The sequence below is a fragment of the Podarcis melisellensis genome (assembly GCF_964234715.1).
Source record: "Podarcis melisellensis genome assembly, chromosome: 15".
Taxonomy (NCBI): Eukaryota; Metazoa; Chordata; class Lepidosauria; order Squamata; family Lacertidae; genus Podarcis; species Podarcis melisellensis.
In genome coordinates, this window is record NC_138532.1 from 2,631,633 (window position 1) to 2,654,765 (window position 23,133).

The 23,133-nt window shown below is 47.3% G+C and overlaps 1 protein-coding gene across 1 annotated transcript; it reads left to right on the forward strand.

The window, feature by feature from the left end:
- Positions 1–981: 981 nt before the first annotated feature.
- On the forward strand, positions 982–19,930 carry R3HCC1 (R3H domain and coiled-coil containing 1; the record flags this gene model as incomplete). Its single annotated transcript, XM_081889510.1, has 10 exons — positions 982–1,013; positions 1,339–1,412; positions 8,356–8,490; positions 9,577–9,706; positions 12,283–12,420; positions 13,237–14,620; positions 16,352–16,524; positions 16,922–16,992; positions 17,914–18,009; positions 19,710–19,930. 10 exons carry the CDS (start codon positions 982–984, stop codon positions 19,859–19,861), a joined length of 2,385 nt encoding a protein of 794 aa, XP_081745636.1. The 3' UTR covers positions 19,862–19,930.
- Between the last annotated feature and the right edge of the window lie 3,203 nt (positions 19,931–23,133).

The following is a 23,133-nucleotide window of genomic DNA, read 5'->3' on the forward strand; positions in this document are numbered from 1 at the left end:
GTCCATGGGATGGCAAGGAGGACTGCCAGGTACTGAACAGGGCACAAGACCACGATGCACATCTGCATATCATTTGCATATGCTAATTCATGCTGTATGGGCAGCTGGGGTCTCATTGGCATTGCATTTTGCAGCATGCCATAAAAGCAAAGTGTTTGCTCAGCCAGCTTTAAAGTTAGCAGCACAAAAACTGTTATGTGCTTTATGTTTTTATTGTTATGCTTTACTGATTATTAAGGAAACAGCTGCAAAATCATCAGTCTCTGTCAATCACCCTGGGAGCCTAGGCTGAAGGGTGGGTAAGAAACACCAGAAATACATAAACCAACAACTAAGGGTAGTAGAAACAAAATCTAATCTAATAACATGATAATGTATACAGCACTATTGTCAGCTTGAGGTCACAGTCATGCTCTATATCCATTGTTGACTGTCATGCTTTCTTCCAAAGAACTGCAGGTAGGAAGTTATTCTTGTTTGCTGTTATGTATTTTTGTGCTTTTATACTGTAAACTACCCTGTGATCCTTGGATAAAAGGCAGTATATACACGTACGTTTTTTAAATAAGTAAATAATCTCCCACAGAGATCCAATTCCCAGCCCTATTAACAAACTATAGAATTCACAGAGAAGCCATGTGTGACTGAGATGTGACCTTATGACCCTGGTCATAAGGTCACTTGCCAGTGAAGATGCTGCCACAGTCACTGAATGCAGGGATTAATGTGGTGGTCTCCTGAATACCCACCCAAAATGCCCCTGGCAGAAGCCAATATGATGTGATGGAATCCAGGCCACACACCCCCTCTCAGAGTGGTGAGAAGGTTGGACTAGGACCTGGAAGGCCAGGGTTCAAATCCTGCAGCTCACTGGGTGACCTTGGGCTAGTCATTGTTCTCAGCCTGCCCTAACCCTTGTAGTCCCTTCCAACTCTACCTCACAGGGTTGTTGTGAGAATGAAATGTGGAGGGGGACCAGCCATGTATGCCCCCTTGAGCTTCTTGGAGGGAAGGTGGGAGAGAAATGAAATGCAACAAACAATGTTTGAGTAGAATCCTCAGGTGAGACTCACAGATCTGGCTTGCCACTGTGGGAGACTGGATACGGGACTAGGAGAATTTCCAGACTCACTCTTTTTGGGTGGGATTCAATCACTTCCTAGCAAGGTGATTTGGAGCTTTCCTCCAAAAGATCAGAATGAATTTATTTGCAATAAGGAAAGTGCACTAGAAGTTGTGGGATAACACTTGCTTTGACACAACTGCTGTCTAATTTCCCCACGAATTAATCAGGATGGATGCTCATGAAACAGCTGGCACCATCTAATCTCTCTGCAGGGATGTCAAAGAGAAACAGAAATGGCTGAGGTTTGCTTGCTTGTCCCTAAGTGGAAAGGTGGAAAGGCGGAAAGGTGAGAGTGTTTGTGTGAGAGAATGACTGAATGAATGAATGACTGAATGAATGAGCTTTGTTTGTTATGTGTGCAAATGTGCACAAATATGTGTGTGAGAGAGAATGAGAGGGATGGGCACCCCCACTCTCCTTTTGCTTTGGTCCTTCCCATCCACCATTGGCATGTGGCCCCCGGAAGCTTAGTAAAAAGGGAACCTGGCTCCCTGGGCTAAATATGGGCCTTGCCTGGAGCAACAAAGAAACAAATCATCCCAAACGTCTTCTTGTGCACAGCATGGAAGTCTGTCCAAGAGAGTTGTGGGATTGCAAAAAGCCCCTTTAAGGGCCCTTTAAGACAGACAATGGGCATTCTGGAATCAGGGGAGATTCTAGGAATGTTGACCACAGAACAACTGAAACAGCTTAAGGGACTACTACCCTCTATCAACTGAAGTTCGAGTAAGTTTTCTAATAAAGGGGGCTATTAAACATTAAACGCCAAAACTTTAGTAATTCCTGTGTGTCATGGACAATGATCTGATATAGTTTTTAACTGATACATGTGGCTTAACATATTACCATCGAATGTAGGGCCCATCGTGGGAGATGAGGTATGGTTTGAAGGAACCTTATCTTTCAACTTCCAGCTTCTATTTTTTTAAAAAACCAAAAACAAAACAGTTGCAATTTTTATTTTATGAGTCTCCCATTGTGTCAGACTGCAAAGAACTGGGTGTATATGATTTTCAAAATATTATTTGAAAGTACTTTATTAAAGTTTAACAAATAATTACCGTATTTTTTGCTCTACAAGACTCACTTTTTCCCTCCTAAAAAGTAAGGGGAAATGTGTGTGCATCTTATGGAGCGAATGCAGACGGCGCAGCTATCCCAGAAGCCAGAACAGTAAGAGGGATCACTGCACAGAGATCCCTCTTGCTGTTCTGGCTTCTGAGATTCAGAATTTTTTTTTCTTGTTTTCCTCCTCCAAAAACTAGGTGTGTCTTATGGTCTGGTGCGTCTTGTAGAGCGAAAAATACGGTAATTATTCAACAGTTTCTTTTCCTTAAAGTTGCCTCATACCAAACTCCAGTTCTAAGAATGCTACGCAATCGCAAAGATTTGTAAACCGATGTGACAAGCAAATATTTATTTCATAAATTCTGACAATCCAAGAGTTATATTTGATGTATTTCTATACAAGGCTTCATTCCTCCTTTCAAATGGGGTTGTCACTAAATTCCTCAGTTTGGTCCAGTTACAGAAAAATCCCTGCTCCATCTCGCATATTTGGTGAATTTATACAGCTCAAATATTACTATTACATTTCTAAGAAGCAAGAAGCATGACCACAGCTCAAGGATACTCCATTCAGGCAAAAGTTCTTGAGGGCACAGAGCAGAACCAGTGAAAGATCTGATCTGGAAGGAGGACCACATTTGGCTCACAGCCGGAAGGGTCCCCATCCCTTCTCTTGGGCTCAGGCCCCCTCAAATAATTATGGGTGCTGTAGTTTGCTCAGGGTTTCTGGGAATTGTAACTCTGGGAGGCGTAAACTAGTCCCCAGAATTCTTTGAGGGGGAAAATATGCTTTGCATATGTAGAACATGGAACATGGAATATAGGACTTTGTTGGATAACACAGATACAGTGGAACCTTGGGTTATGTACCATCCTCCTTACAAATGCTTTGGGTATCGAGCTCTGCTAACCTGGAAGTAGATGCTCCTTGTTGCGAACTTTGCCCCGAGATGCGAGTGGAGGTCGCACGCAGACGGTGTGGCAGCAGCGGGAGGCCCCATAAGTGAAAGCGCGCCTCAGGTTAACGGTTTTGACTTAAGAACAGACCTTCGGAATGAATTAAGTTCGTAACTGGAGGTATCACTGTAATGAGTGTCCCGAACACAAGACTGTCATCATTGCATGAGAGTTGTGATGTTTTAACATGCATATTGCAGCACTTCAAGAAACCCGAAGAGCAGCAGAGGGACAACTGAAGGAAGAAAACGGAGACTATACATTCTTCTGGAAGGGTCTACCTGAACAAGAATGTTGAATACATGGAGTAGGCTTTGCTATCAAAAATGATCTTGTGAAGCTCTTGTCAGAAGTCCCTACCGGCATTAATGAGTAACTTTCAATCCTTCAATTAAAACTTGCCCAAACCCAACAGGCTACTATTTTAAGCACTTATGCACCAACACTGGATGCCAATGAAGACATTAAAGAATTTTTTTTCCTAGCTGGATGCCATTCTATCAGAGATGCCTAAGGTTATCATCCTGGGTGATTTTAATGCAAGAGTTGGCGAGATTTCGATCTGTGGCCTGGGACTATTGCGAACGAAGGAATTGGCAACAGCAACCAGAACGGAATCTTACTTTGACTATATGTGCAGCACACAACCTTCTTATTACCAACACACTCTTTCGACAAAAAAATAAATTTAAAATATCACGGAGGCACCCTCAGTTGAACCACTGGCACCTCTTCGAGTATGTAATTACCTGAGCTAAAGATCGCTGTGATGTGCTCCTTACCAGAGCTATGACGAGTGCCGAAGACTGCTGGACGGATCACCGACTAATACGCTCCATGATGGCTATCAAGATTATACCTCAACGCAGGCTTCAAGGAAGGAAACCAAGGCACAAAATGAACACTCAAGTGCCCCTAAGAAAAAAGCCCTATGCCAACGCTAAGGCTGAGGTTCAAAGAAGAACCAGAGAACTAAAGAACACCTGGTGGATAAAAAAAGTTCAAGAGATCCAGCACTTAGCTGACACTCATGATGCACTGAGTTTTTTTAAAGCCACAAAGACCATATATGGGTCAATAAATCATGGCATATGCCCCCTTTGCTCAACAGACGGGTACCCCACTTCTAAAGGATAAATAAGCTTTTGCACTGTGCTGGAAAGAACATTACCAGCATCTCCTTAACCGCAACTCCCTTGCAGCTGCTGAGGTCCTCTCACAAATTCCACAAAAACAAATTCGAGATGAACTTGCAATCTGGGAGAGTTGTGTACAGCTATTAACCAAGTGAAAAACAACAAAGTCAGCGGACCTGATGGGATACCTGCCGAAGTTTTCAAAGTGGGTGGAATTGAACTTACACAACAACTTCGCAAGGTCACTGAAAAAATCTGGGAGAGAGAGGAGATCTCAGCAGACTTTAGGGATGCCAAAATTATCAACCTTTTTAAAACAGGTGATAGAACGGATTGCAGAAACTATTGAGGCATCTCTTTATTAGCTGCAGCCGGCAAAATTCTGTCAAGGACCTTAGCAAACCGTCTTCTAATTATATCCGAGGCTACCCTTCCTGAATCCTAAAATGGTTTTGGACTTTCTAGGGGGACAATGGACATGATTTTCATTGCTTGACAGCTTCAAGAAAAATGCAGAAAGCAAAACCAACCCCTGTATATGGCGTTTATTGACCTGACTAAGGCTTTCAACACTGTAAATCGTAATGCCCTGTGGACTGTCCTTCTGAAAATTGGCTGCCCAGATAAATTTGTGAACATCCTTCGGCTCCTCCATGATAATATAACAGCAACAATCGCAGGTAACAATGGCTCTCAAAGTGAACCATTCACAGTGGGATTAGGTGTCAAACAGAGATGCGTTATTACTCCAACTCTATTCATTATTTTCACTGCCATGATCCCATACACTGGCAAAGGGAAACTCCCCACCGGGGTAGAAATCTTATATTGATAATGGTGACATGATCCACATGTGGTGGACGTGTGAAAAGATTAAGACTTTTTTGGGGGAAATATACAATGAATTAAAAAATATGATGGGGATAACTTTTACTAAAAAACCGGAGGCATTTCTATTAAGTATTTTAGACAAAGAGGAGGTTAAGTCGGTTATGATTCACTGGGCCAAAGATTTTGGGTATAATATACAGCTGAGTGATTGGGTAAAATTATGGAAAGAAGGTTTAAAATTTACTGCATGCAATGCCCTAAAAGAAAATGTGATGAAAATGATGTATAGATGGTATATTACACCTGTCAAGTTAGCGAAAATGTATAAAGTCAGTAATAAATGTTGGAAATGTAAAGAAAAAGAGGGAACATTTTATCACATGTGGTGGGAATGTAAAAAGGTGAAATGCTTCTGGGAGATGATATATAATAAGATGTAAAAAATGTTGAAATATACATTCATAAAGAAACCAGAAGCATTTTTACTGGGCATTGTGGGGAGTGATATACGGTAAATAGAAGGGAATGTAAGCTCTTTTTATATGCAATAACAGCAGCAAGAATATTACTGGCCCAAAAATGGAAGCAAGAAGAATTACCGATGATTGAAGAATGGAGCATGAAGTTAATGGACTATGCAGAACTAGATAAACTAACAGGAAGGATTTGAAACTGGTGGGACCAGAAATTCACGGAAGACTGGAGTAAATTTACGGACTATTTGAAAAGTATTTGTGAAGATCAGACGACGTTTGTAGGTTTGCAAGAAGTTTTGTGAGGAGTATTATTGGAACTATTGCAAAAATGGAGAAGGGGAAGGATGTAAAGGCAATATAAAGTTAAGAAATGCATAAGAAGTGGTGAAAACGGTGGATCACCAGAGGTGCTGATGGAGGTCCAAAAAGATTGTATAAGTGATAAGTTTTGTGGTACATTTTATAATTTATATGTTAAAATCAATAATTTTTTAAAAAAGTATTTTAGACAAAGAGATCCCAAAAATTCTTGTATGCAATTGCAGCAGCTCGAATACTCGTGGCCAAGGGATGGAAAGATCAGGAGGCTCCAAAAAGAACAGACTGGCAAATTAAATTACAGGAATTTGTGGAGATGGCTCAGTTGACTAGCAAACTCAGAAGAAACTCAAAGCAAAAATTTGCAGAAAAATGGGATGATTATAGAAGCTATGTTCAAAAATACAATAATAGTTTTGACTCCATGCTAGCATTCGAGTGACAAAGGAAGTAAAAGGAGGTGGATAGCAATTAAGGATTTATTATGTTTTCTGAATGTATTGGAAAATCTATATAGAAAGGTTTATTGTTTTGTGTACATTCAATTGTAAGATAAAATATATGCGAAGGGACTAGGAAGTCAAAATTGAAGAAAAGATTTTGTAAGATAAAAGGGAAAAATATTTATTTTCATTATTATCACTATGTTTTTTGTGTGTGTGTTTGTGAGGGTGTCTGTTTTGTATGGAATGTTTGGGAGGAAATAATACGGTAAATAACAAATAAACAAAATATTGATGTATGTAATTTTTATTTCTCAATTATATTTTGCAGTAGTATGGTTGTGATGTTTTTTGTAACATAAAATCATTCAATAAAAATTATTTTTTAAAAAAGAAAGAAATCTTATATTGAACAGATGGAAAGCTCTTTAACTTGAGTAGGCTGAAAGCAAAGAGATAAGATTACCATAACTTCCGTCGTAGAGCTGCAATATGCTAATGACAATGTAGTGTGTGCACACTCAGAGGATGACCTCCAAACCATCCTAAATATCTTCGCAGAAGCCTTGGCCTATCGCTCAACATCCAAAAAACCAAAGTGCACAAGCACAAAACAACCCTTCCACAGCGCCACAAATACAACTCAGTGGTATAATGTTGGAAAGTGTTGATCACTTTCCCTACCTTTCCACAAGGGCCAACATTGATGCCGAAATCCAGCATTGCCTGAGCTCTGTGAGTGTGGCTTTCTCCCAATTGAAGGGCAGAGTGTTTGAGGACTGGGACATTTGCAGGGAAACCAAAATGCCTGTTTATAAAGCTATTGTACTACCAACCTTACTGTATGCTTGTGAAACATGGACCACTTGTAAACACCATCTCCAACTCCTCGGAAGATTCCATCAACGGGGTCTCCGAAAAATTTTGCTTATCACTTGGGAAGACAGGCGAAATAATGCCAGTGAACTGGAAGAAACAAAGATCATGAGTATCAAAGCAATGATTCTTCAACATCAGCTTCGTTGGACTGGTCATGTTGTTCAGGTGCCTGATTATCGTCTTCCAAAGCAACTACCGTACTCTATTCCGAACTTAAAAATGGAAAGCGTAATGGTGGTGGTCAACAAAAAAGGTTTAAAGACTCTCTTAAGGCAAATCTTTAAAAAATGTAGTATAAACACCAACTACTGGGAAACACTGGCCTGTGAGCGTTTGAGTTGGAGAACAGCCTTTACCAAAGGTGTCATGGGCTTTGAAGATGCTTGAACTCAGGACAAAAGGGAGAAAGGTGCTAAGAGGAAGGCATGCTTGGCAAACCCTCACCGTGATCAACTCCCGCATGGAAACCCCACTGCAGAAGGACATGTGGATCCAGAATTGGCCTCCACAGTCACTCACGGACCCACTGTGTTCATGGAAGACAATCTTACTCAGCTGCGAGTAATCAACTAAGAAGCAGCATGCATAGTTTGTGCACAATGTGCAGGCTGCAATTCTATACACAGAACTCAGTAGGGTTTAGTTCGGAGTAAACGTATAATTGCATTGCTGGAAGCTTCATAAAAACGTTCAGAGGTACCTGGGTAGCACAATGCTATGCTTATCTACTCCCAAGTTAATTACCACTCAGTTCAATGAGGCCCACTTCTAGATACAGTAAATGGGATTAGGACTGCAATCTCAGTCTTGCCAGTTTGCTGCCGCTGAATTCATCCTAAAACGGGAAGCTTCACCCGCCTTTCTTCTTTTTTGACCCCTCCTAGCCAGGTATGGATGTTTCACAGAAATGCAGACCAGCTTTGCGTATTCAGAAGCTAGTTTCTTGTAATGGTACCCCACCTTTCCTTAAAGGGCGAGAGACGGTGTAAACTAACCCATTTCCTCCTAGATGACTGTGGAAGGGAGCCGGCTGCGCGCTTTTTGCGCCCGATCCAAGAGCAGGAGGTGGCGCCGTGCGGCTGCTCCAACCACACACAGAAGGCAATAAAAGGGGAGGGCAGCAGCAGGAGGAGCTGCAGCAGCAGCAGCAGCCGCGGTTGCAATTGTAACTGCAGCCCCGCCGGCGGAGGGAGGAGCCTCCGCAATCATCGCCGCCGCCGCCGCCGCCCCGGAGCCCTCGCAGGCCGGGCCTTGCGGTACGTGCCCTCGGCGGGGCGACCAGCCGGCTGTCCGTGGCTCGGCCGGGACCCCCTGCCCCCTCCGGGCCTCGCCGGTCCCCGCGCCGGGCGAGCGGGCCGGGAAGGGGGCGCGGCGGGGCTGCTGGGCGGCGGGAGGGGAGGCGCGGCGCCCCCTCGCTTGCCAGCCCCCCCGGACCCGGCAGCGTATTCGCGGGGAGGAAGGGGGGGCAAAATGGTTCCGATTCAAAGCAAGCTCTGGAGAAAAGGCGCCTGCTTCCTCGAGGTCTTTCCGCCCCCCCCCCGGGGCTTCCCCCTTCGGGATTCGGCTGCCCTTTCCCTCTTCCGGCTCCCCAGCCCGCCTTTGTCTCCTAAAAGCGCCCCCCCCCGGTCAGTTGACCCATCAGACGGTCTCGCTCGACGACGCTCAGTTTCTGGTGCTTGCTGTCTGCTTCACCCAGCTGCCTTTTAAAAACTTGTCTCTTTGAAACAGAGATGCTCTTTTTCATGAATTCCCCGTTTTGAAGAACTTTGCAGCTGGTCTTTCGACACAGCCAATTAGAAGGAGGAAGGGCCAGACTAGCTCACTGGTGAGAGCAGCGTTTCCAGAACTTGGGTCTCCAGCTGCGTCTGGACTGCAGTTTCCATGCCCACTGGTCCTGCCAGCTAGGGATGATGGGAGCTGGGAGACCCAAGTTAGGGAAACACGAGGTTAGAGCATCTGCTGTGCATGCAGGAGCTCCCAGGTTCAACCCCAGCCTCTCCAGGTGGGGCTGAGGGGCACTTCCTCCCTGAAATCCCGGAGAGCTGCTGCCAGTCAGTGTAGGCAGTACTGACCACAAGGCAGCTTCCCATCTTCCTAAGAAGTTCACTAACTCATTCACATTTCTGGTAACCTAACCCACCTGCGTTCATTTTACAGCAAGTTGTTTTCAAAGTTGCTTTTAACTGTTATACAATAAATTTGCTTTTTCAAAAAAGAAATGTAATCTGCAAATGAGTATCAAGCCTGTTGGTGAATTTGCCATGCTCAATTGTTCTAACAAAGGGAAGACATTTCTTTTTAACCAGTCAGATGGCTAACCCTGCTTTGTCTCCTCCCGACAGGCCACCACCCCACCGTCACCCTGGCGCTGCGCTGTTTGGACGGTGTATTCCTTTCCCCCACGGAGAATGACTTTGTCAACAAGATTGTGGAGGAATTGGACCACTTCCTGCTTCACAACCAGCTGGAGAAGTAAGTGGCTCCTGTCAGCGGCTGGCGGATGCAGCTGTCCTCCTCTGCTTTAGGCCTTTGTATGGTCGTCTGCCACAGGTGAGGCAGTGAGGGGCCCTCCGGGTCCCTGACCGTTGGCTGTGCGCTGGCTGGCTCTGATTGGAGGCAGCATCCAACACATTTAGAGGACGCCATGCTTGCTAGCGCTGGTCTCCCAAGTCCAGCGCTGCAGGTCCCCAAGCTGGATGGCGCCTTGGGTACCGACCATGTTCGGAAAAGGCTAAGGACCTAAGAAGAGCCTTGCTAGATCAGACCAAAGGCCTGTTCAGTTTCACATCCTGCTGCCTCTGACTCTGGAAGCAGAGTGTGGCCATTGTGGCTAGTAGCCACTTATAGCCCTGGATTTCTCTGACCCTCTTTCAAACCCCTCCATGTTGGTGTCCATCGCTGCTGCTTGTGGAACTGAATCCCACTGTTTAACTGTGTGGTGTGTGAATAAATATTTTATTTTGTCCATCCTGAATCTTCCAACGTTCGGCTTCATTGAATGTTCTAGTGTTACGCAAGAGGGAGACGAGTTTTTCTCTTTCCCCTTCCTCCATGATGTACATAATTTGATACACTTCTGTCATGTCTCCTCCTACTCACCTGTCCTCTGAACTAAAAGCCCTAAATGCTGTAACCTTTCCTCATAGGGAGTTTCTCCATCCCTTTGGTCATTTTGGCTGCCCTTCTTTGAACCTTTTCCAACTCTGCAATATCCTTTTTGCGATGAGATGGCCAGAACTGTATACAGTACAGTGGTACCTCGAGTTACAGACACTTCAGGTTACAGACTCCGCTAACCCAGAAATAATACCTCAGTACCTAGTACCTAGTGCTTCAGGATGAGAACAGAAATCGCATGACGGCGGCAGCGGGAGGCCCCATTAGCTAAAGTAGTACTTCAGGTTAAGAACAGTTTCAGGTTAAGAACGGACCTCCGGAACGAATTAAGTACTTAACCCAAGGCACCACTGTATTCTAAATGTGGTTGCATCATAGATTTGTATAACTGCATTATCCTATTGGCAGTTTTATTTTCAGCCCCCCCCCCCAATGATTTCCAGCATAGAATTTGCCTTTTTCACAGCTCCCACACATCAGGTAAGCAGTTTCATTGAGCTCTCCACCACAACCCCAAGGTCCCACTCCTGGTCAGTCATTGCCGGTTCGGACCTCATGTGAAATTATTATTTTTTGCCCCTACTTTACACTTGCCATTTTACGGACTATTCCCTCCATTTGGAAAGGTCTCTTCGGAGCTCTTCCCTTTCTGTTCTAATGCCCTGCACAGTTTAGTATCATCAGCAAACATGGTCACCCCACTGCTCACCCCAAACTCTAGATTGTTTATGAACAAGTTAAATAGCACAGGCCCCAATACAAATCAAACACCCTCCCCCCCAAAAAAAAAAAAATTGGAAAAGGGAAAAAGAAAGGCTGAGCAAATACAAAGTGTGCCTTGCTCCTTACTTGTACCCTGTATCACTGGCAGTTTCTCCCCAGGGCTTAGGAGTCCTTCTGTGCTATAGAGCAACGATTCATTGATGAATCTGCTTTAGTTCCATAACTTGAAGGCACAGAAAATTGAATTCTTTAAAGTTATCTACTATTCAGGGTTGCAGTGAGACACTACCTGCCCAAAGATGAAAAAGAGGAAAGTGCTTTATATGTCTTGGGCAGCTTAAATTAAGTATGGAAGCTGTCCATTCTACGCTTATATAATACGTGCACATTCTGTTCCTGCCATTGCCTATTCGTTGGCACCTGTCTGTCTCGAGAGACAGTGGAGTGGGCCTCTGGGGGTGAAGTCAAACTGCTGCATTTGCAGCACCAAAGTGACTTCCCTGGGGCACAAGGCTGGGCTCTTTGTATGGAGGTCCTGGGGTGCCCAGACGACAAGACCCTCCCTCCTGGCCTCGCTGACGTGGTCCAAAGGAAGGCAGAGCGAGACATTGCTGGAAGAAGGCGTACCAGGCACCACCCAACTGCCTTAGGGACTTCGCTCTGGATTTCTGTAGGGTTTACTCCTGAGTCTTTTCTTCTCCTGAAGATGTTCCGCTAGGCAGTGGAGGTTTAGGATCAGAGTTTTCCTTCTCCTAGGTGGGCCTCCTTCCCAGGTGGACGAGCCCCACCTGCCCCTCACTTCCCTCGACAGCATATGCAGAATCTGCCTTCTTGACCGTTGGACCCACTCTTGGTCTTGTCTGCTCCATCCGCCGGGGCCTGTCTTCACATGCATTTATGCTTAATATGCCTGATATCTCCCTCCCCAGTTTTTTCAAACTGTACATTATCAGCTGTCCAAATGCACATTTTTTCCAACCTCACATTTGGTGTTTGACTGTACACTAAAAAACCACCCTTGATGGTTAGAGATGATTTGCGTTGTAGTTCAGTGATATCTGGAGGGCTTTAGTCTTTCCCCACCCCCTTCCTTATGAATGTGAGTTTTTTTTACCACAGCTGCAAAATGGCCAGAAATTGGGGGACATCTGGCACAACCTCTGACCACTCCCTACTGACTCTTCTGTCCTTTACCTTTCCTTTTCCAGAGTCCTCTTGTTTCCTCCGTTGTCCAGTCGCCTGCGGTACTTGATCCACAGGACAGTGGATGATGTCGACCAGCTGAGCAGCTTTTCGGTTGGAGAAGGCTGGAGGAGGAGGACGGTGGTCTGTCACTCAGCCATCAGGTTGGACTCTCACGGTTCTACAGCCCTTGACTCGCCTTCTCCCCATGGGCAAGGACTGCAGCGGGGAAACTTTCCCAGCCTGTGGGCTGAATTCTTATCTCCCACAATTCCAGTGGGGCATTTTGACAGGTGGGCTGAGCTGCTCATCTGCCAATTGCCTGCTGTCAGCATGACATCAGCGGAAGCATTTTCCTCAGGGGTTTGCAAGTGCTGATGGTTAGTGGTGTTGGCAAAACCCTCTTTCAGCAGACAGCTCCAACTGCATCTGCCCCACACCTTCCATATAGGACATCTGTTGTGGGGCAAGTGGGCATGGCTTGGGAAGACAGCCTTTGCAAGCCAAATTCAGACTCCAGTTGGGAGGTTCCTGTAAAATGTTCCTTAAAATGTAAGCCAGGCTCCTGAGTGTTGAGGAATTCAGAAGCTCCCTCCACATGAGGCAGCAAACAGGAATTCTGGGAAGCACAAGCTACTGGCTGATGGGACTGATGCTGACAGCGAGCTCCTTTGAAGCTGCCACCTGACGTGGGGGGGGGGCGTTGATAATTGGGTGGCCCATTGGAAAGGTCTATCAGCTCCTACTCTATAAGAAATATGTAAGCAGGACCTGATGTTCATGCGCTTAAAGCGGCAAACCAGGGATGTGGTCAGTGGTCAGGGATGATGGGCGTTGTAGTCCCAGAGGGCCACAGTGAGATTTAATTTGGAGTAAACTTGCAGTAGGGTTAGGTAAGGTTGGATTTGTTTTGGGGTCACACATGACGAGCTCCTTGGAACGCCTCCTTTCTGCTGTTCTTCTTCCTCTCTTGGGTTTAGGTTGCCAGATGAACCAGATGATCAAAATGGCTCCTGTAGCAGTGCCCCCAGCTCGGGCCACCCTCCCCAATCGAGAAGCAGAGGAGGCCGACCCAGAGGAGGCCCACATCACATGGACACGCTGGCAGATGGCTCTCAAGGCCGGAAAGGAGGTGGCCGGGGCAGGAGGCAGCCCCGGAGGAAGCCAGACAGAGCTCTGTATGTTCCCAGAGCCATGCGCAAGAAGCCTGAGGGCTTGAGGCAGGAAGGTGCGGAGGCCTTTGCGAGTGAGGTAGCCAGCTTTGGGGTCAGTGAGGATGGTCACCAGATGTCCAGTGCCACTCATAGCACCAAAAGGATTCCAGCTGCCAACAGCTTACCTGCCAGCAGTGATCCCTGCATGCATCACCCAAAGGCTGAAAGCCCTAGAGAGATGTGTACAGATAATTTGGAGCTCAGTAGTATAAGTGGCGAAGGGGCTATGGAGCACTCAAGCTGCCTTCTGTCGGAATGTGTGTCTAATCCATCAAAGCTGGATGGCCAGAGCAACGTCGGCCAGGTAGTCTCAGTGCTGGAGAGCAGCCCAAGCCCGACTGCACTGGAAAGCCCTAGTAAAGATAGCAGAGATGCTTTGGTCCTAGAGTGCCGTGAAACCTCAGGCCTTCCAGAAGAGCAGAAGAAAGAGCCTTCTGCTGGGGTGCTGTCCAAAGAAAGTGGACGTCATCCTTTGCCAGAAGGCCAGAATGAGAGACCTCTAGATGCTGTTGCTCTAGAGTTGAGCATAAGCTTATCAGTTGCAGAAAACCAGGATTCCCCTGTGCTGGAAAGTGGTGTTTTCCCACCTGTTCTGGAAGACCATGTGAGAGACATTGCAGATGCCATTTTGTCGGAGCCTCATAACGATCTCTCCCTTGCAGAAGATAAGGGTGATGATTGCGCTTGTGCCACTGAGGTAGAATGTAGCGAGCTGCTGCCCTTGCCGGAAGATGGCGCTGTGGACGACCTTGCATTCCAACGAAGCCCAGAGGCATCAGCACTGGAAACCCAGGACAAGGACTGCATTGAGGCATTGGAGTGTAGCCAAACAGAGTCCTACGGGGACGCTCAGGGACAAAGTAGTCCTTGTGGCTCTGGGCCAGATGGGGCACCCACTCCTGTAACGGAAAGTGGCAAAGATCGACCCGTGTTGGATCCACAGGCTCTCCCCTTTTTGAGTACTTCTCTATCTGATCCTGATAAAGCCAACCTCTTATTTGAAAGCCAGGAGAAAGCAGTGGTAGACCTGGAAGGTAACCAGTGGCCTGGGCTAGAATTCTCTTCTGGAGATAGAAGTGTGGGGCACTCTGCAGTGGAAGAAAAGGACAGCATCTTTGAGGATGATTGCGGCACTGAACTCTTACAAGAGGTAATAGATTTAACTTACAGACTTGTTTCTGAGTGGGTTGGTTCAGATGTAACAGTAAACCACGTTTTAGCACTATGGCTGTGGAACGCTAAGGCAGCTTTTGCTAACCAGGAGCCCTTTCTGCTGTCCTGCCTGGTGCTCAGCGGCGGAGCAAGCCAATTGGGCGCCTGGGGCGGTGTGCGTGCCTTGTGCCTAGGGGCAGGGCTGGGCAAGACGCTCCGTGGGGCCTCCGAGGAATTTCCCCAGAATTTCAAAGGGGGTCTCTCCCACCCCTACCTGGAGATGCCAGGGGTTGAACCTCCACAGGCAGATTTGGGTCCTTTATCCCTGACATAGGATCCTTCCTCAGTTTCAGCAACAAGCAGCATAACAAAGGATTACTCTGGGGCTCAGCTAGCACCCAAAAGCCCCTCCTGTGTAGAGCTGCCCTTCGGCACAAAAAAGGGAGAGTTGGATCAGCAGAATCGTGTGGGGAAAAGCTGTTACTGGATCATGCCTGCACCATCCACTCTCTTGCCATTTTAGCAGTCTGGCTTCCCCAGAAAAATCCTGAGAACTGTAGCTGGTTAATGTTTTCCTAATTACTCCTAGCAGTCTGTACAAACTACAGTTCCCAGGATCCTTTGGAGGGAGCCACGGCTCTTAAAGTGGTATAGTCATGCTTCGACTGTAGGGTGTGGATGTGTCTCTGGACTGTACCACTTGAGGCTGTCGGTGGAGTGTTGCATGTTTGAAGGCTCCCCGAGGGGGAAACCCCTAGGTTGTATTCAGCTGCGTCCTGCCTCAGGGGGTCTCCTCGGGGCAGGACTAGCACAGAATACCACCTGCTCTTTGCATGTAGAAAACAAGCTCATAGAGCAGGTGTGGAGATGCTGCTGAAGAGGCCTTGGCGATTTATAGTTTTCAACAGATATATCACCAGCTGAAAATCGTGAGATACTGATATATCATGATGCCTGAAATGAGGAGGAAGGAGGACGTAAAGTGGGGAGGAAGCAGCAGCTGAGGGGTGATTCCTGGGTGTGGACTTCAGACCAGCCCAAGTTGTTGTAATCTACTCTCTCCTTACTGGTCTCTCTTGGGAGAGAGAGGGAGAAGGAGGGAGATCAGCAAAGTAAGAGGTTTATTTTTTGTGATCAGGCAATAAGATCGACTTGGCTTGGCTCCTGCGTTTGCTATGCTGGGTCTTCAGTCAGAGGCGAAAGGGCAGGAGACCCTGATCTTTGCACGTGGGTGAGCTCTTTGCAAGCTATCGGGGAATCTTCTTCCCCTTCAGAAATGTTGGACACAATATATTACCAGGTCAAAAATGATGAAACTGTTATTGTGATCTGGACTTCAAACCGGTTTTGGACAATGTATCGATACCACACTCAACCCTATTTCTGAACTACAAGTCCCATCAGTTAGCCTGGCCAATGACCAAGGCTAATGCAGTTACAGTTCAGCAACTTCTGTAGGTTCAAAGATGCCCCACAACTGACGTGGAAGAAAACAGAAGACCAGCTTTCTAGTTTTCTACTTGCAGGGTGATTTTTAATGGGGAAATGTTGAAAAATGCAGCAGTACATCTGCCTGCTGAAGTCGTACAGTGGTCTAGAAGAAGCTTTGCCACCTGTTTCTGCTGATGGTGTAGCTTGATCCTGACTGTGTTCCATGTACAGATGTTTCCTACCTGTAAATATTTCTTGTTCCTGCAATGTTCTTTCTCTTCTTTTCTCCTGCCTCTAGATCACAAATTACTTGACCATAAAGGACATAAGCATTGAGAAAATCCAATTTGATTACTCCAGCTATGGGGAAGCACAGATCAATGAAGGAGATTTTGGCCATGTGCTAGAGATATATGATTTTTCACCCTTGCTAAAAACCGAGCATCTTCTGGAGGCCTTTGCAGAGTTCCAGTAAGTAGATGGGCAAGGAACTTCCTGGTCGGGACTGGCTGAATGCTGGAAGCGGTGTTACACTGAATCAGACGTTTGGTCTATCTGGTTCAGGGCTGTACATACTGACTAGTATCTATGAAATTTCGAGCAGGGCATGTGCCCAACTCAGACCTGGAGATGTTGGCAAGCCAGAGGCATGATGCAGAGTTTAGGGACACATTCCAGCCAGGGAAAAGCCTTCAAGGAGGAAGCAAAGCAGGGCCAGTGAGAGGTGTGGCCTGGGGACAAGGGTGTACAACTGGGATGGTGTGGGTGTCTTGGAGAGAGAGAGAGGCCCTCTGTTAATACTTTTATCTGTGTGGAACTATCCGTGGCTTCATGTAACTGACAAGTAACACTGTGGTCTGCCTTTTAGAGAGAGTGGATTTAAGCTACAGTGGGTCGATGATACTCATGCTCTTGGGATCTTCTCCAGTTTGGCAGCAGGTAATTTTGGATTTTCTGTAGGAATGCCTGTGAGTTTAGGGCTGGCCGATGTCCCCCCCCCCCCTTAAATTGTGTCTGGTGCATTTTCCTCTCCTTCCCTCTCCAGCGATGGCATTCTCAGATCAAGACAAGCAGAGCTGGTTACAAATGACATAGGTATCGGGAAGGAGGAACCTCTGGCTGTCTCTGCATCTGTTGTTTGCTTATCTCCTAGGCAGCTGATCTTCCTTGGTCCTCCCAACTCTTAGGGAATGTTCCCTGCCAAGGAGAGTAATAAAAGGGAGGTAACTGATGGATTGTGGAGAGAGGCGCTTCATGTGGAATGGCAGACTATGGTTTGCTATTGTGCAAGTGAAGCTTGGACTCTCTCCCTTCCTGTTGCTATGATACCTGAATCAACAAACCATGGTTTGCACAAAATAGGAAGTTAGGAAATGGAATTGGAAGGGGCAGTGCTTGAGCCCAATCCTTGCTTTCCAGAGGCAAAACCATGGTTTGGGGTTGCATGGGAGCCAAATGTGTGCGAAATGCATCCCCTCTGGCTCCTGCTGCCTGTTGCTGGGGAAGCCTTTTGTGCACTCACCTGGTGGCTTCATGTGTAGGCAGGAAGCAGCTACAAGGATATTCACCTGGAGGGGGGATGGGCGTGAACAATCTTCCCTAGACATTTGACATTCCCAAGCACTGGGCAACAATCATGGCATCAATCTATGCTTTGCTCCAGAAATAATTTGACTCCCTCTGTGGCAACCCTGGGAGAGAGTTCAGGTCAGCCTTCCCCAAGCTGGTGGCCTCCAGATAATGTGATTGGACTACAATGCCCATCAGCCCTAGGCAGCGTGTGCCTGCTGGGATTGTTGGGAGATATAGTCCAAAATCATGCTTGGTCTTGTTTCTGAAAAATCGTACTTTCTTTTTCAGCTTCTCAAGCCTTGGAACAGAGCTATACCTCCCTAAAGATCCGACACCTAATCCACGGAACGAGGCAGTCAAAAATCAAGGCTCTTCAGCGGCCAAGTAAGAGCATTTTTGAAGCTGCTGCTGCTTCAAAGACCCCTGGCACCCCACCTCCCAAGAGGCAATGACCTACTCACATATGTAGATGGATGTCTGTCACTTTACTGCTAAGGTCTAAAGCCCCATCTGCTCCGTATGTGTAAAGCAGTTTCAGACCACTTTAAGTGGTAATGGCTTCTTCCCTCGGTGAATTCTGGGAGCTGTAGTTCGTTGCTGAGAGTGCTGTTGGGAGACCCTTCTTCCCCTCACAGAGCTACAATTCCCAGAGTGGTTGAACAGTCAGTCCCTCTTCCCAAAGAACTATGTAAGAGGACGTGGGTCAGAGTGCTGCCCTTCCAACTTCCTCTTTCGTCTCTTTCTACTTCCAAGGGGACACTGGCTGGGGCTTAGAGGCTCACAGCTGCCAGGTTAATTCCTTATGGCCCCCACGTTTCTGATCTGAGGTTTAAAGTCTAGCTAATGAGCAAACAGGGATCATACAGTGGTTTTTGAACCTGGTGTGGCAGATGCAGGAAGGTTCACTTGGGTAAAGCAAGGGCTGGAAACTTCAGGTACAGTGGCTTCTGGACCTCTCTCTCTCTCTGACCCTTGAGACTTCCCACAGGCCACATGCTCAGCGGCCTGGCTTGGCTCCTGCCTTGTTTTTGCCTCATGGGAACTTGCCCTTGAGTTCTGATAATGGAATTATTGAAGTGGGAGCTGTGATCTGAGACTGAAAGCTGGTAGCAGAGTTTGTCTAGAGCAGAGGTGGTGGTGGGGAAGTTGTGGCTCTTGGTGTTTCTGGACCACAACTTCCATCACCCCTGACCATTAGCCATGCTGGCTGAGGCTGATGGGAGCTGGAGTCCTAACATCCACTGCATGGCCACAGGTTCCCCACTCCTGGCTTAGAGAGAAAGCAATGTATAGTGTGAGCGTTAATGAGGGCGAGACCAGCTGTGAAAGGCAGCAGCAGCAGCACTGTTGAAAAGAGCAGGACTCGGTTGCTGCAAAGAACCAGATTGTCAGCATAGGAAGGGGTATGAAATGTCAGCATTATTGTGTGTTGAAGGGATGCTGGTTTTATATAGTTTAAGCTTTAAATATGTTCTGGTTTCAAACTCATCCCAGTTCACGACGCAATTGTGAAGTAGTCTGCATTTGCCGCAGTGGTTTGTCCGCTAAGTAGAGTTTCAACAAACCACAGTACCCCATGTTTGGATGTGATGGGAAACTGTGGCTTGTCTCCAAGGTGGATGCCTTCAACCATTTCCTCCTGCTCACATCGGAAGAGGGAGAGTATCCAAGTCAGTTCACTGACACATTTGTGTATCGGGAAGCTATAATTCCTGTTATGTGTGAACTGGCCCAGTGAATTTAGCTAGGCTCTTAGCAGGAAGTGGACTGAATAAGAAACTTTCTCTCTGAGGTGCCGATTTTCTTTTTTAATATACTTTCAGGGAGATGATAGTGTTCATGCTTGGCTTTTAAAATTTTGTTTTGAAGTCTTAAAAAACGGTGTTCATCACTTGCAATGTTATGCCCCACTCAGCTGCCTTCATGTCTAGACCAGCCCATCTCCCTTCTGTGGAAAGAGAACCTGGGAGTCCAAACCCCTTTTGCCAGACCCTTCAGACTCCCCACTCCGGACCAGGCTGCGTCTCTCTCCCACTGCACCCCTGTTGCTCCATGACTCCTTCTCCTCTTCCATTTCCCCCCAGAGCTCCTTCAGCTGGCCAAAGAGAGACCTCAGACGGACATGGCAGTGGCTCGGAGGCTGGTGACCAGGGCCCTGGGATTACAGCGCAAACCTCCACGGAGCTCCCGCTGGCAAGTGCTGGATCCAGCAGAAAGCACAAGCTTGCCAGAGTAAAAAGCAGGTTGCCCTGTGTGGCTTGAGGTGATGGTCTGGGGGTGGTATTAAAACTGTACTCCTCACTTACGATGATTGCAGGCTCATCTGTGCTCAGCTGGCTTGGTGGTGGTTGCAGGTTTCTTTTACTATGGAAGTAGTAAGAAGTTGGTGGTGAAAGTGGCTGGTTGTGTTTGAAACCGGACAGGGATTCCAAGCCCATGAGAGTTATTGTTGGGCACTGAACTTCCTTGACACTTGCTGGGAAGGAGGCTGACCTTCATACAGGCACCACAAGAGGGCGCTCTAGCACAAGAAGAGAACTGTCCCAATTAGCCAAGTGCAATAGAACTGAAATACCTTATAAAGGTTTTCTTCTATGTATATGTGACTTGGCTGATATTATTTTAATTTAAAAACCTGCAACTCTGAAAAGTTGGCCGGGGCTGGGATCTGGTGTTTTGTTTGCACGGGACGTTCCTTGGGCCCATTAAGGTGGAACTGGACAATTTTGGTTTCCCTTTCCATGTCTCTTCCAAACCTCTCGTGAAGTGGAGAGGAGAGAGCGCAATTTCCAGGGGTGGGAGTGCAGAAGATGCGCCCCCTGCCCCCTCCATTCACCCATTTCAGGTTCCAAGTGTGTGTGTTTGAAAATCAGGTTTGGATCTCCTTGTGGGGGGAAAGCAGCAGCCGAAGGATCAAGTGCTTCCTTGTCATTTGTCCACTAGAAATTCTCCCAGAGGAGCCGCTGTGCATTGAAGAGATGAGATGGAGGCAGAATGTGTACTTAAGGGGTGGGGGACTCTCGCAGTTCCAACCATCCCTGACCCCAGTGCAAATGCTTGCTGGACCGGACGGGAAGCAGGGTCTTAGCAGCATCAGGAGGGCCAGAGCTGCCCCAGCTCTATCTGCTTCTACCCCACATTGAGCCCCCCTGTAGGTGAGCACTTAGCTGCAAACTCACTGGAAGGAAAACTTCCATTCAGTTATGTAGGGAGAACCAGTGAGACGCGCATCCCTGCCCCCGCCTGGAGGGGGGGCTGTTTTAGTTTACAAGCAGACAGGAGAGAGACATGTTTGCAGGAGTCAATATCTTATTTACTGAAGTTTGTAAATATTTTTTTCTGGGTTTTCTTCTTTAAAATTAAAGCTGTTAATACACAAATCAACATGCACGGTGGTTTTCTGAATCCTCTGTTGCCCACTATCTTGTATCAACTACTTCCTGTTCTCTAACTGGTTCCTTTTTGGGGGAAGTGGGCTCCTTCTGGATCTTAACTTTCTTCTCCGTTAGTGATAAGAGAGAGAAAACTGCCCATTTGCCATAAGTTGTGTTTGTAAAAAACCAACCTGGAACAAACAAGTAGAGGAGATCAATCCTGCCTGGCAGCAGATTGTGGGAGGTGGCTGTAATTCTTCAGTGGTCAAGAAGCGGCACTTGGGTCAGGTAGAGATTCAGTCTCCTCTCGCTCTCTCCTTTAGTTGCAAGGCCACAGCCAGCACCTGACTTCCCCAAGCTGTGTGTCGCTGCCAGTTACCAATGGAAGAAGGGGAAAGCCAGTGGCAGGCTTGGCTTGGCTGCAGCATCAGGACCATGGAGTGTCATGGGCTGGCTCCATGGCTCTGTCAAGCTCCCTGCTCCCCTGTCGCTCTGCCTCAGTAACCAGCAGTGATGCACAACATTGGGAATCCAGGTCAGCCCATTGCGGCTCCACTTGAGCAGGCCTGTTACTGTTTAAGCCAGTGCTCCTCAAACTTGGATCTCCAGCTGTTGTTGGACTACAACTCCCATCACCCCTAGCTAGCAGGACCAGGGGTAGGGATGATGGGAGCTGTAGTCCAACAACAGCTGGGGGGCCCAAGTTTGAGAAGCAGTGGAAACCCTTGCATTGGAATGAGGCTCAGGGCCTAAATTTTGGAAGCTCTGGCTCAATTGCTGTGAACAAGGAGCAAGCCTGCTTAACTCAGTTCTGGACTGACCTCTGCATACCCATCTGTTTCACTCCAGCAATGTGGGCTCTACCCAGAGCCTATGGGCACCAGAAGCAGCTTGAGGGCACATGGAAAGAGTTTGACTGCTGGCCATATCAGCCAGGGAAGGAGGAGAACTTTAGCGCTTAAGCTGATAGCCCAGCCTTCAGTCACCATAACTGAGCCTGAAGGTGTGGCAGGTGAGAGGCATCTTCTGCTTGCAGGCTTCTGTGCTGGGAAAGGACTGCAGCTCAGTGGCAGAGCACATGGCTTGATGCAGAAAATCCTATCCCTGGCACCTGCAGGCGGTGGCTTGTTAATCTTAAAATTAAATAGCCGGTGATGGAAGGCTCTCCCTTGGAGGTCCCGGAGTGCCCCTGCCAGTCAGAGTAGAGGGTGCTCAGCTGGATGGATAAGTGGTTCTGACTCGCTGGAAGGCAACTTCTGATGTCCCTCTAATCCCTTCTATTGATTGCCACTCAGAATGGCCACATCCTGGGTAGCATGGGATGCAGCTATGTTCCTGATCCCAGTATTGCATAGGTGGTCCTACATTGGAGGAGCTGCTCTGGCAGTTACTATGCTGCTGCTGCTGCTGCAGCCTCCACATGGCTGACGTAGCACAGCTGCCAGGCTCAGGTAGTCTGGAACAAGCCTCACTCTTCCAAAGAGGCAAAGTTTCTGACAAACTCCACTGTGGTGGAAGAGGTATAATGCGGATTCCTGCCCCCCCCCCCTTGCAGTAGTAGTCGGAGACCTTGCCTGGCATTTCCATACAGCCCAGCTCCAGACAACATTTTTTCTATTTTGGTTATAGCATAAGGGGAGCAACGGCGGAGGGATGGAGGTGGCCTGTGTTGTGGTCCTCAAGCTATTCTAAACTGCTGCTGTCAATCATTCACAAATAAGGCCTCTGGATGTCTCATCCAGCTCCTACCCATGGGAAGCAAGCCCCCTTCTCAACTTGGTAGCTGCTGAGTGGCTCCTCCTGCCCCTCATGCGCCAGGCCTGCTTGACCACCCCACATCGCTTGCTTTGCATCCTTGCAGTGTGGACTTTGGGTGCCTTGACATACTGCTGGCTTTGGTTCCTGGTCAAATGATTACACTCATCACCTGCCGAAGGAACAAAGTGGCCAGCCCTAGCTGTGAACTGGCCGTTAGCCTCACAACACCCCTGTGAGGTAGGTTATACATGGGGGAAAGAATAACAGACAATGAAATCCTTCTTGTGCATTACTGCAAAACATCTAGAAGCAGTAAGCATCACCATCAAGTTATTCATATAGTACTTTGCATAGCTAAAATGTCTTTCCGTAATCC